Genomic DNA, 15134 nt, shown 5'->3' on the forward strand with positions numbered 1-15134 from the left:
ATTCTTCTTGGAGAAAGGACAAAATTCTAGGAATCCTAATCTTACTCCATGAGTAACCCTTGGATTCACACCAACAAAGATATCTGCGCCAAATCTTATGACAGATTTTCCTGGTGACAGGCTTTCTAGCCTGAATCAGGGTATCAATGACCGACTCAGAGAAACCACGCTTTGATAGAATCAGGCGTTCAATCTCCAAGCAGTCAGACGCAGAGAAGTTAGATTTGGATGCTTGAATGGACCTTGGATTAGAAGTCCGCGGGAGGAGTCCACGGTGGAACAGATGACATGTCCACCAGGTCTGCATACCAAGTCCTGCGTGGCCACGCAGGCGCTATCAGAATAACTGAAGCTCTCTCCTGCTTGATTCTGGCAACCAGATGTGGGAGGAGAGGAAACGGTGGAAATAAATAAGCCAGATTGAAGGACCAGGGCACTGCTAGAGCATCTATCAGTACCGCCTGGGGATCCCGGGACCTGGACCCGTAACAAGGAAGTTTGGCGTTCTATCGGGACACCATCAGATCCAATTCTGGTGTGCCCCATAGCTGAGTAAGCTGGGCAAATACCTCCGGATGGAGCTCCCACTCCCCCGGATGAAAAGTCTGACGACTTAGGAAATCCGCCTCCCAGTTCTCTACCCCTGGGATATTGATTGCTGAGAGATGGCAAGAGTGATCCACCGCCCATCGGATTATTTTGGTTACCTCCATCATTGCTAGAGAATTCCATGTTCCTCCTTGATGATTGATATAGGCTAAGGTCGTGATGTTGTCCGACTGAAATCTGATAAATTTGACCGCAGCTAGCTGAGGCCATGCCTGAAGCGCATTGAATATCGCTCTCAGTTCTAGAATGTTTATCGGGAGGAGAGATTCCTCCCGAGACCATAATCCCTGTGCTTTCAGGGATTTCCAGACTGCACCCCAGCCTAGCAGGCTGGCATCTGTCGTTACTATGAGCCACTCTGGCCTGTGGAAACACATTCCCTGAGACAGGTGGTCCTGAGACAACCACCAGAGAAGAGAATCTCTGGTCTCTTGGTCCAGATGCAGTTGAGGAGATAAATCTGCATAATCCCCATTCCACTGTTTGAGCATGCATAGTTGCAGTGGTCTGAGGTGTAGGCGGGCATAAGGAACTATTGTCCATTGCCGCTACCATGAGTCCGATTACCTCCATACACTGAGCCACTGATGGACGAGGAATGGAATGAAGAGCTTGGCAAGTGATTAAAAGTTTTGATTTTCTGACCTCCGTCAGAAATATTTTCATTTCTACCGAGTCTATCAGAGTCCCTAGGAAGGAAACTCTTGTGAGAGGAACGAGAGAACTCTTTTTTCAATGTTCACCTTCCATCCGTGAGATCTCAGAAAAGCCAACACGATGTCCGTGTGAGACTTGGCTAGCTGGAAAGTCGACGCCTGAATTAAGATTTCGTCTAGATAAGGCGCCACTGCTATACCCCGCGGTCTTAGAACCGCCAAAAGGGACCCTAGCACCTTTGTGAAAACTCTGGGAGCCGTGGCCAACCCGAAAGGAAGGGCCACAAACTGGTAATGCCTGTCCAGAAAGGTGAATCTGAGGAATTGATGATGATCTCTGTGAATAGGGATGTGTAGATACGCATCTTTAAATCCACGGTAGTCATATATTGACCCTCCTGGATCAGAGGAAGACTAGTCCGAATAGTCTCCATCTTGAAAGATGGTACTCTGAGGAATTTGTTTAGAATTTTGAGATCCAAGATCGGTCTGAAAGTTCCCTCTTTTTTGGGGAACCACAAACAGGTTGGAGTAAAAACCTAGCCCTTGTTCCGTTCTTGGAATTGGGCGGATCACTCCCATGGTATGTAGGTCTTCTATACAGCGTAAGAACGCCTCTCTGTCTGGTTTGCAGACAATTGAGAAATGTGAAATATCCCCCTTGGGGGGGGGGGGAGTCTTTGAAGTCCAGAAGATATCCTTGGGACACAATTTCTAAAGCCCAGGAATCGTGAACATCTCTTGCCCAAGCCTGAGCGAAGAGAGAGAGTCTGCCCCCTATTAGATCCGGTCCCGGATCGGGGGCTACCCCTTCATGCTGTCTTAGAGGCAGCAGCAGGCTTCTTGGCCTGTTTACCTTTGTTCCAAGCCTGGTTATGTCTCCAGACTGACTTGGATTGGACAGAATTCCCCTCTTGCTTTGCTGCAGGGGAAGCTGAAGCGGGACCTTTGAAGTTCCGAAAGGAACAAACATTTTTTTGTTTGGTCCTCATCTTATTTGTTTTATCCTGAGGGAGGGCATGGCCTTTCCCTCCAGTGATGTCTGAAATAATTTCTTTCAGTGTAGGCCCGAATAGGGTCTTTCCTTTGAAAGGGATGTTCAACAACTTAGACGACACATCAGCAGACCAGGACTTATGCCATAACGCCCTGCGTGCTAAAATGGCAAAACCTGAATTCTTTGCCGCTAATTTAGCCATTTGGAAAGTGGCATCTGTAATGAAAGAATTAGCCAACTTAAGGGCCTTAATTCTATCCATAATATCCTCTAATGGAGTCTCCACCTGGAGAGCCTCAAACCAGAAAGCAGCTGCAGTAGTTACAGGAACAATGCATACAGTAGGTTGGAGAAGAAAACCTTGATGAACAAAAATTTTCTTTAGGAAACCCTCTTTTCCTTGGTGTCAGACATTTTAAACAGTCTAGTAATGAAACAAACAAGCTTGGAAAATACTTTAATCAAATAAAACACTTTAAAGAAAAACGGTACTGTGCCTTTAAGAGAAAAAAAGCTGCACAAACTCTGCAAAACAATGTAAAAAAGCAGTAAACAAAACGAAATTTTTACAGTAGCATCATAAAGCCTTAGTAACGTTGCACCACTATGCAAATAAACAATTAACCCCTTAATGTAAAAACCGGATTGAAAAAAATTAAAAAACGGTAAAATAACGTTCAGCACCTTGCCACAGCTCTGCTGTGGCACCTACGTGCCCTTTAGGAACGATTTGTGGGGGAAAAAAACCTCTTTACAGCCCTCAAATACAGCAGGAATCTCTGGAGAAGTAGCTGGATGCTTCTGAGGTAAATAAACTGTGCAACTGAAAATAGGCCCCTCCCACCTCACTCGATGTTATGGGGCCTAAAAAACACCAGAGTGTTTCTTAAACTAGCCATGTGGGTTAATAACCCTTAAACAAGCCACAAAGACCCCTTAAAGTCCCTCAAAAAACGTTTTATTTGTAATTAAACCAAAACGTTTTTTCCTATTAGTGTCACCAGTAACTATGAGCCCTTTATGCAAGCTTGGATTCCTCTTTTACTGAATACAGCTTACCTTTCCCTCATGGGGATATTGCCAGCCTTTTCTAGAAATAACACAGTCTGTCTAGAAAAAAATAGACTGAACATACCTTAATGCAGTTTAGCCTGCAAACTGTTCCCCCAACTGAAGTTTTCCTGTACTCTTCAGCCCTTGTGAGAACAGCAGTGGATCTTAGTTACAAAATGCTAAGATCATCATCCTCCTTGCAGAAATCTTCATCCCTTTTCTGCCAGAGAGTAAATAGTACACACCGGTACCTTTTAAAATAAACTTTTGCTTGAGAAAATAAAAACCACACACCCTTTGCCCTTCCTAGCAGTTAAGCAGGCAGAGAGAATGACTGGGGGGTGGAGCTAAGGGAGGAGCTATATGGACAGCTCTGCTGTGGGTGCTCTCTCTGCCACTTCCTGTAGGGAAGGAGAATATCCCATAAGTATGGATGAATCCGTGGACTCGATACATCTTACAAGAGAAAAAAAGACTCCCCCCCCCCTACCCGAGTTCTCTTTGCAATCAGGTCATCAAGCTGCTTTGCAAACAACCTTGATGACTCAAAAGGCAGGTTCAATAAATTGAGTTTAGATGCTGCATGTGCCTCCTGATGCTTCAACCATAAAGCATGTATTGCCAAATTAGCGACTACCATACTTCTGGCATTAAGAAACCAAAGAGCCTTCATAACCCGTAAATAAAATTCAAGAAGCTGCTGCATACTTTATTTGAATTAGAAGAAACAGCCACATTAGTTTAAAAAGAAGACAGTCGATTCTCTGCAATTTTGGTAGTATCTTAAGAAGAAAAGTCTGCATGACCAGACTTTCAAAAGATGCCTATGAAGACACAATCATATTGAATTGTACGCTTAAAGTATCACAGAGGGAACCCACCTATTCAAAGCACCTTTCTTAACTTCTCTGGGACCAGACAAGATCATAAAAAGATTAAACATTTCTATATACAGCACTCTAACCACAACCAAATTTGTGAATACTTCCTAAAATTCTGAAGGTTAAAGGGATATGAAACCCAATGTTTTTCTTTCATGATTCAGATAGAGCATGCAATCTTAAGCAACTTTTTAATTTACTCCTATTACCAATTTTCTGAGGGGGAAATCTCAGAACTGATATTCTGAGAATTAACCATCTTTGAATGCATAACATGAGGAAAAAGAGCAACTGGAGGAAAGACAAGCCAGACTGGGTCTCCAAGAAACATCCATTGTACCTATAGCAAGTGCGTTAGGATCCTTGTTTCTTGCATAATACCTCAGAACTCTGCAATTCTATTTTGTTTTGATTAAAAGGGACAGTAAACAAAAAGAAAGAAAAAGACCCCCTCTATGTTAATCACCTTATAAGAGATAATACAATCTGTTCTCAGTCTGAATTACAAGAAAGAGTTCTCACATGGGCCTGTAACTGGTTCACATATAGCCATGTGTATAATTGTCAATTGAAAAGGAAGAAGCCACAATTTAATGGAAGGGAAGTGCATTCCCACAAATATGAAAAAATAAAAGGTTTTGACCTACAAAGACTCTCACAAACACTGCAAGTCCAGAACTGACCAAAATGTACATAATTTCTTTGGAAGAATGAACAGATTGAAGTACATTTTTATATTTTATTTTTTCCTGCAACTCAAGTAAGCCCTCCACATGGGAAACACTTGGACACATCTGTTCAAAGATGTGTAACAAGCACACGTACAGATACATACATTTTACTAGCATACATGTAATATTTAATACAATTATGAAGAGTATAGAAAACTTTTTATGTAATAATATATCACCTAACCTCTCATTTAACTGTTCTATGTATAAATAATAAATAAATAAATAAAAAGCACATACACACACACACTAAAGAAAGGTCAGAGACTATACAAAATATCTGCAACATAGAAAACTAAATATTTTTTGAGCTTCAGTTATATTTTGCCAGAAAAAGGCAATACTCAGCAATGAGGTATTTCTCTTTGAAATTATTTAGGCTTTACCTTCCATTAATTTGGTTTGTCCATCATCAGAAACCTTGCCAGGTGAGCTTACAGATTTAGAAGAGTCCACAAGACTTTCAGTTGGATTGTCTCCGGCTACCTCTGTGGCAGACCCATTCAGGGAAGACTGCAGACTCACTGCACTGGCACTGGTGACAGGAGGGGGCATCACAGGAGGAAAAGAAGAGTCACAGAGGGATGCTGATGACTGTGCCTTAATTTGTGCCATCCTCTGCTTCTGCCACAAATAAATTAATATTGTTAGAGAAAGTTTAAAGCATTATTAATATTTAAGAGCCTGCTTCAATAGTAAAGGAGCTAACCACACTTCATAACAAAAAAAGGTTTTATTGTATATAGATAGTACAATTCAAGTAGTCAAAGGTATTAAGGATTTGTCAAACCCTGACTTAATATGAAGACAGAAGTACTGAAATGCTATACAGAGAAAAACTGCCCAACACTGGAGGCTGTAGCGTTTGTCTGGCAGAAGACTCATTATTATGGTTAACATACTGGCATAAAAGAGCTAACAGTGTTTGAGACATCCCATTAGAATTAAGACTTTTTTGTTGTTGGATATCTCTTATTGACAGCTTATTAATAGTTATATTGATCACATTTGACTTATTTTCCTTACTTTAATATATATAAGACTATCTAAAAGGACAGTCAAGTCCAAAAAAAACAACTTTCATGATTTAAATAGGGAATGTCATTTTAAACAACTTTCCGATTTACTTTTATCACCAATGTTGCTTTGTTCTCTTGGCATACTTAGTTGAAAGCTAAACGTAGGAGGTTCATATGCAAATTTCTTAGACCTTGAAGGCTGCCTCTAATCTGAATGCATTTTGACCACTAGAGGGCATTAGTTCATATGTTTCATATACATAACATTGAGCTCATGCACATGAAGTTACCCTAAAGTGAGCACTGATTGGCTAAAATGCAAGTCTGTCAAAACAACTGAAACAAGGGGCAGTTTGCAGAGGCTTAGATACAAGGTAATCAATCACAGAGGTAAAAAGTGTATTTCTATAACAGTATTGGTTATGCAAAACTGGGGAATTGATAATAAAGGGATTATCTTTCTTTTTAATCAACAAAAATTTGGGGTGTGACTGTCCCTTTAACCCTTTCCAACAACTAGTGCTTCCCTACAAACTAATACAATACATTACAGTATTATTTAATCCAACCAGGACTTTCTGTAACCTTAAAGGAATATGAAACCGCAACATTTTCTTGTATGATTCAGATAGAGCATGCTATTTTAAACAACTTTGATTTACTTCTATGTTCAAATTTTCTTGGTTCTTTTAGTATCTTGTATTGAAAAGCAGGGTCTTAGGAGCTGGCCCATTTATGAAGCACTATTTGGCAGCAGTTTTGCAAGAGCACTAGATGGCAGCACATATAGGTGTCTTAGGATGGATTCTTTTGAAATAGGACACAATGCAATATAGACTAGAATAAATATTTGGTGATTCAAACCCTAATATTAATAAACTGAGGATTTACAGTAATGATCTCTAATAGTGGAATTCTGCTTTAAACCGTTGGCTAAAATAAGCCGGTATTTGAAGAGCTACCAAGTTAAAGCATCTTTGGACTTTTTGATTATTAAGTGTAATTACTCACAAAATGTCTGAGCTGTGGAGATTCAGTTTATCAGTTATTGCACCCAACGTATATATTTTTAATGGGATATGAGCTTAGATCTTAATCATTAAGTCACTCTATAATTCCCTTATTATGTACATGTTACTGGGTGCACAATAAATATGTAAATATTGAACTGATATATCTGTGATACATTCACTCTGAACATATCCCAATATTACATGGCTAACAGTATTCCTATTTGAGTGAATTTACGTCCCTCAGCATCATTTATCACACTGTGTGTGACCCTATTTAGATTCTAATACATCCTCTACATTGCCACCCATTACCGACATGGATAATGCTATCAATATCAAACTTGGGGAGTGTGTTCCGGATTGTCCTATGACATAAGACTCATAACACTAACATGTAATGTATGTAGACATGCAATGAACTGACACTGCATGATAAATCATTATCCAAATAAAGCGAGTGGATCGTTGTGTTGTACCTTAATATAATATACACATTTTTTGTGACCACAATTACAGTAATCTGTGATTTGAATGCCAAGTAGCGATATTTGTATTACATCTGACATAACTACCATGGATCGGGAACCCACACATGCCCATTAGATCGTAGGGAAGAGCCTGGATTGGTCCAAGAAAAGGGAAGGGACCAGATTGGTCCAAGAAAAGGGTGTGTATCACGCCCTGATGACTGCATGCCAAATCCGGACTGACTCACGCCCAGCATACCAATATGAAGGATCTGATTGGTCTTACAACAGACATGTTATTTCTTCTAATGCTGATAGGATATGCCTTATCCAATCACACGGTATATAAAGAGGTGGCACCCGGGCTTCTGTTTGTCCAAAAATTCTTTACACATTGACAAAGGCCAATAAATAGCCAAAACGCGTTTGTGTATTTAGCGCTATCCTACGCTAAATTTTATTAACTTTTTTGAACTGGGACCATGCTATCCACCTCTGTCACCTGAAGCCGACGACAAGCTATCGGCCAGGAAACAGGGAGGTGGATGGACAGGTTCATTAACAGTTCACAAGGTATGGCTCGCTAGTCTTGCAGAGGCGTTTTCCTCTGAATTTTAACAATATAATTAAAAGTTATATTTTAATAATTTTGACTTATTCAGGGTACAATTTTCTAAGACCATAGGTACATTGTTTTATGCAATCACCGCTTACTACTATAGGGAAGAGTGCTATTCTAAACCCCTACTTGGGTTCTCTTACTCACTTTTTAGTTTCTAATTTAATATAGGGGTCAGCACCAAACTCACTTTAGATTAGTGAGTTTATTATTCCCTTGATTTACTTTATACTAGTGCCAGTTTCTTTTATTGATATACATCACTATTTCCTGTCACGAAGTGCTCCAGATGCCTAGCTAGGTATTCTCTTCAACACAGAATATCATGGGAACAAAGCAAATTTGAAAATAGAAGCAAATTTGAAACTTTTTTGCTCTGTCCGAATCACAAAATAATATTTTGGGGGTTTCATATCCCTTTAACTAAATCTAGTAACAAGGTAAATACCAGTTACTGGCAATAACATTTCAATGGACAACAACCGGAAAAAGGAAACTGTTAGCCAGTGTTTACTCAGTTGCCCATCATGGTAGTACTAAATCACAGTTATGTAGAACCTTACAAAAATGGAAGATAACAATTCTTACACATATTCACATATCTTGCACTGGGAGTGGACCACAAACTAACCCTTCTTATACTGTACACTTTCCTCTAACTACAGCAATGTGACACAATACTACTACCTTAAACACAGTTTAAGTACCCAATTTGAACTCTTATTAGATAGGAACGGCTGAGGGCCATGTTGCAGGTGGATAAGGTCAAACCTGGGGGGGGGGACTCTCTCGGGCATGGTGCAATTTCTGTCCTAGGACTGGATTCTGATTTGCTTATCAGTTGAAGAAGGCAGCTATGTAACGGTGGGGCGAGTTCGGCTGCCATATTTACCGGGTATTAGAGTAGTTAGCGACGCTGATTAGGACAGAAGCAAGGCGGCAAGGCAGGAGGGGCATAGTGCAGGCGGATCTCCGTTTTTTTTATTTTCAATATAAAATCATGTTAAATAAAGTGTTGACTGTCCCTTTAAAAGGTAAGTTTTTGAAGAAAAGGAGTGAAATGTCAATTTTGATTAATTAAAGTGCCCTTGTTTTTAATAGGTTTATTAAAAACCGGGCACTAATTCATCCAAATTGACCTTCACTTTAAGCCAAAAACAAAGTCCATTTAAAATGTGCATTTATGATGGATGAAATGGTGAAATGTCAGGCTCCTTTATTTCAGGTTTATTCCGACTCCCCATAAAGGGTTGTGAGATCAGCCAACTAAAACAAGAAAATACCCTGTTTCAAATGATTTCAGTCCTCCATTACTATTTATGTGACAGTGATATCAAATGGACACTCATATTAACAAAATAAGCCCCTTGTTTGAAATTATGACCTGAGGGCTGGCACACTACAATTTATTGTCTTATCGTCCCTCCACTACCCTCTTTAAGCCTTTTAGAAACTTTCCCAGAAATCCTCAGGTCAATAGCCCTTTGTACAAACACCACCGGACCTATTTGTAAAAAAAAAAATGAAAAAAACCTATTGTTCTCCAGACATAATGCAAGAAAGGAACGAACAGTGGCAATCAAATAGGAACATATATTAGTAGTTTGCACACCCATGTAGCTGCTCCTTATATCTCATTTGTGATACACAGGTGAACAATCCTCAAGCAGATCAGTCTGAAAAAAAGGATTCAGCCACAAACACTAAATTATTTGGGGGGAAACTTGTGTTTCATTTTAGAAACAAAATGAGAATGCAATCGCCAAAAAAAATTGGTTTATTTAAAAATTGAAATATCACTTTACACTTTTATAGTGACATTCAGCTCTACAGCTAAAAACAAAACATGGTAAGACAAAGTCAGAATTATGTATAAGGAAAAAACCCTGAAATCCACTGGGCCACAAGAGGTTGTCATTATTGTTTATTCATAAAGTGCACATTACACAGAGATATAACATTAAGTATACAGTTGAGAAGTACAATGATCAGCAAGAACCATAAAGGGTAGTAGGCCCTGCCCTTGGTTCACAGTAGATCAACAGGGCAGGTGGACTCATGAGCTTATATTCTAAAGGAGGAACACAGGGAAGTTAAGGGAGAGGGAGCAGACACAGGAGATAAAGTAAGTTGAAATGCATCCCTGAACAAATGTTTTTAACGAATGCTTGAGGCTTTGGAGAATATACACGTGTGTGACTGAGCGAGGCAAGGAGTTCCATATGAGGTGCAGTTCTGGTAAAGTCTTGCAGATGAAAGTGTGAGGAAGTAATGAAAGACTAGGAGAAAAGTAGGTCCTGGGCAGGGCACAAGGGACAGGCTGGGGAGTATTTGTAGACATGGGCAAAAATATAGGAGGGTGCAGTGTTGGGAAGAGCTTTGTATGTTAGGGTCAAAATTGTTAATCCTATTCTTGAGGCTAAGGGAGGCTAATAGAAATATTGACAAAAGGGTGCATGAAATGTGGAATATGCAAGAAAGCAGAACCTATCAGAGGCATTGCAGTAGGGATAAGTGGTAGATTGGGAGACAAGAGGATAGAATTTTAGTAGTCAAGACGGAAAATAAGTGAATGGTGTCACAGAAAATCTGTTTCTTTTTGTACAACGGAGCCACTCAGGGGTTAAAAAGAAGATTCCTAGCCACAAGTCCCTGTATCACTTTTCTTTATGCTCTATTAAACTCTGGTCCCCATCCCTTCACAAAAATACCCTTTTCAGGACATTTTTCTATCCACTTGAATGTGTTTTATTGCACCCACAATACCCCCTACCTACCCTGGCTACACTAGCTCATGATTACTCGGGTAAGCACTAAAAGGTTTGTTGCTCCCGCACCATGTGACCGACTAAATATAACTTTTTTGATAAACCAATCAACAGCTTTTACCTGAAAATGCTTAAACTACACCTTGCTGGCTAAACTTGTGGATTATGATAGCAATAGCAGTAAATTTATATAGACAACACCCTGTTTTTGTTACAACCCGCTCAAAAATGTATTAAGAAAAAAGTAGCTAATAATATATTTTCAATGTTTCCTGCACAAATTATCATTAAATCAATTTATGTTAAATTATGCAATTATGTTGTGCTTTGGAAAGCTAAAAGTGATAGTGAAGTCAACATGTGATTCAGATAAAGCATGCAATTTTGAACAACTTTCCAATTTATTACCATGATCAAATTTCTTTGTTTCTTTGGTATCCTTTGTTGAAGAGTAAATCTAGGTAGGTTCATAGGAACTCAGGAGCATGCACGTGTCTTTAGCAGTCTATGGCAGCAGAAGTGTTTGCAACATTGATATAAACAATAGACTTGTGCCTGCAGATCCGAATGCGGAAGCGCTATTTGGCTCTTTTCCGATCTGGATTAATTCTGGTGCAAGATCGTCACGTTAAGATCGGTGCAAATTCAGATCTTAACGTAGTGATCTTGTACCAGAATCAATACGGCTCTAAAAAAAAGAGCAGAACAGCGTTTACTTCCAGATTCGGATCCTAAAGAAGGATCTGCATGCACAAGTCTAATAAACAATGATGCAAACACTGCTTCTAGAGGGCTAAAGCCATGTGCACATTCTGTAACAAAGGATACTGAGAGAACTAAGGAACATTTATAGTATAAGTTAATTGGAATGTGGTTTAAAACTGCCTCATCTATCCAATTCATTTACGTTTAACTTTACTGTCTCTTTAAAGGGACACTGTAACCAAAAATTTTCTTTCGCGATTCAGATTGAGCATGAAATTTTAAGCAACTTTCTAATTTACTCCTATTATAACATTTTCTTCATTCTCTTGGTATCTTTATTTGAAATGCAAGAATGTAAGTTTTGATGCCGGCCCATTTTTGGTGAACAACCTGGGTTGTCCTTGCTGATTGGTGGATAAATTCATCCACCAATAAAAAAAGTGCTGTCCAGAGTACTGAATCCAAAAAAAGCTTAGATGCCTTCTTTTTCAAATAAAGATAGCAAGAGAACGAAGAAAAATTGATAATAGGAGTCAATTAGAAAGTTGCTTAAAATTGCATGCTCTTTCTGAATTACAAAAGAAAAAATTTGGTTACAGTGTCCCTTTAAGTAACAAAGAAATAAAAGAAAATGTTATAACATTACAAAGTATTACACTGCTCCCACCTGGCATCGTCATAATGTCACCTGGCAAAGTTTTTATGTGGAGAACATTGTAAGATTTTTGATAATAGTGTATGATAACCGTTTGATGCATGTCTACCTAATGATATCTACTAGGATACTGTTATGTAATGTGAAGCACAATAAGAACCAATCATTTTACTACAATATAAGACTGTGTAAAGTCATAGTAGACAATCAATATACTGCACAAGGATTTCTTGAATAGCTTATGTCAACGCCATCAATTATGACACCTGACTATATAAAATGATGCAATACAGTAACCATCTATGTAATGCAAAGAGCTATGATACCTTGAGGTGCAGTGTGCTTTCGATATCATATTTGAGTACTATATCATACTACATGCTAACACCTGACTGTGAAATGTAATTTGCTATAATGTACTATGATACCTGGATGTATATTATGGTGCACTGTGATATCTAACTAGTAGATGGCTGCACACAATGATTGTGCACTATACCTAGATTGATAATACCATCCACTATAAACTAGGATATGCCATGTGATCTTGCACAGTGATGCCTAGCTGTGCAATGTGATCATGCACTATGATGCATCACTGTATATTATAATCACGTACTAAGGTATCTAGCTGTGCAATGTGATCATGTACTATGATTCCCAGTTGGGCAATGTGATTATTCACTGTGATGCATGACTGTATACTATAACCAAGTACTAAGGTATCTAGATGTGCAATGTGATCATGTACTATGATGCATGACTGTATAGTGTATACAATAACCACGTACAAAAGGTATCTAGCTGTGCAATGTGATCATGTAGTATAATGCATGACTGTATACTATAACCAAGTACGAAGGTATCTAGCTGTGCAATGTGATCATGTACTATAATACATTACTGTATACTATAACCAAGTACTAAAGTATCTAGTTGCGCAATGTGATCATGTACTATGATGCATGACTGTATACTATAACCACGTACTAGGGTATCTAGCTGTGCAATGTGATCATTTACTATGATTCCCAGTTGTGCAATGTGCTTATTCACTATGATGCATGACTGTATACTATAACCAAGTACTAAGGTATCTAGCTGTGCAATATGATCATGTACTATAATGTATTACCTTATACTATAACTAAGTACTAAGGTATCTAGCTGTGCAATGTGATCATGTACTATAATGCATTACTGTATACTATAACCAAGTGCTAAGGTATCTAGCTGTGCAATGTGATCATGTACTATGATGCATGACTGTATACTATAACCAAGTACTAAGGTATCTAGCTGTGCAATGTGATCATGTACTATGATGCATGACTGTATACTATAACCACGTACTAGGGTATCTAGCTGTGCAATGTGATCATGTACTATGATGCATGACTGTATACTATAACCACGTACTAGGGTATCTAGCTGTGCAATGTGATCATGTACCATGATTCCCAGTTGTGCAATGTGATTATTCACTATGATGCATGACAATACTATAACCAAGTATTACGGTATCTAGCTGTGCAATGTGATCATGTACTATGATGCATGACTGTATACTATAACCAAGTACTAAGGTATCTAGCTGTGCAATGTAATCATGTACTATGATGCATGACTGTATACTATAACCAAGTACTAAGGTATCTAGCTGTGCAGTGTGATCATGTACTATGATGCATGACTGTATACTATAACCAAGTACTAAGGTATCTAGCTGTGCAATGTGATCATGTACTACGATGCATGACTGTATAGTGTATACAATAACCACGTACTAGCTTATCTAGCTGTGCAATGTGATCATGTACTATGATGCATGACTGTATAGTGTATACAATAACCACATACTAGGGTATCTAGCTGTGCAATGTGATCATGTACTATGATGCATGACTGTATACTATAACCAAGTACTAAGGTATCTAGCTGTGCAATGTGATCATGTACTATGATGCATGACTGTATACTATAACCAAGTACTAAGGTATCTAGCTGTGCAATGTGATCATGTACTATGATGCATGACTGTATACTATAACCAAGTACTAAGGTATCTAGCTGTGCAATGTGATCATGTACTATGATGCATGACTGTATACTATAACCAAGTACTAAGGTATCTAGCTGTGCAATGTGATCATGTACTATGATGCATGACTGTATACTATAACCACGTACGAAGATATCTAGCTGTGCAATGTGATTGTGCACCACGACTCACAGTTGGGCAGTGTGATTATGCACTATGATATAAGGCTGTATAATGTAACAATGCGTTTTATCACCTAACTGTGCAATATTATTATGCACTATGATACCTAGGTGTGTTATGTAAAGCACGGTGTTCTCAGGTCATATAATGTGTGTATAGAGACACAAGTCCGATGCTGTGTACAACACTGCAACACCTGTCTGATATTACATTGCACCGTTACCTGCCTCTGTCCCGGGCCGGGCTTCTCACACCTCCAACATTGACAAACACTAAAGAGAATAAGCGGCCACGCACCGCCCCCAACGCTGACAGCGCTGGTGCAAACCATCTACCATTACGGGGGTAGAGAGGAGGCTCACTATTTTATCAACCGGTATATAACTTTAACTATGATCAAATAAAGCCCATATCATGAATTATAAAAACAAATTTAGATGTCATGATTATCTTACATTAAAATCCTTCCACGCTATACTGCTGCTATTATTCCACATACATTCATATGTATCACTGCCTGAGAAGTGGTACAGCCCACCGCCCTCACGTTTGTTAGTGCTTCACAGTAGCCTTTAAGCAGCACCAGCGACCTCTGCTGGCTAGATTTGGCAATGCGGGATGATTCGTGGGAAGCGCAAAACTAACAGGATGGGAAGGGGAAAAAACGTTTGGACCAGCAAGCTGCTAGACATAATATATAAACAGTCAGACAGATGCGGCTCTGTAAAAGCACTGGA

The 15134-nt window shown here is 39.0% G+C and overlaps 1 protein-coding gene across 2 annotated transcripts in view; it reads right to left on the reverse strand.

Annotated features, from left to right (window-relative positions):
* STAU2 (staufen double-stranded RNA binding protein 2) overlaps nucleotides 1-14692 on the reverse strand; it is a 1329984-nt gene extending 1315292 nt beyond the window's left edge. The window contains exons 1-2 of one of the 2 annotated variants that reach the window (XM_053715129.1): nucleotides 14621-14692; nucleotides 5314-5551 (exon numbers count right to left, since the gene is read on the reverse strand). In XM_053715129.1, the coding sequence (XP_053571104.1) occupies nucleotides 5314-5542 (229 nt within the window). In that variant the 5' untranslated portion in view covers nucleotides 5543-5551; nucleotides 14621-14692. The remainder of the gene's footprint in view (nucleotides 1-5313; nucleotides 5552-14620) is intronic. The other variant, XM_053715130.1, reaches the window with a different exon arrangement.
* Between the last annotated feature and the right edge of the window lie 442 nt (nucleotides 14693-15134).

This window comes from Bombina bombina, chromosome 5, assembly GCF_027579735.1.
Source record: "Bombina bombina isolate aBomBom1 chromosome 5, aBomBom1.pri, whole genome shotgun sequence".
Classification (NCBI taxonomy): Eukaryota; Metazoa; Chordata; class Amphibia; order Anura; family Bombinatoridae; genus Bombina; species Bombina bombina.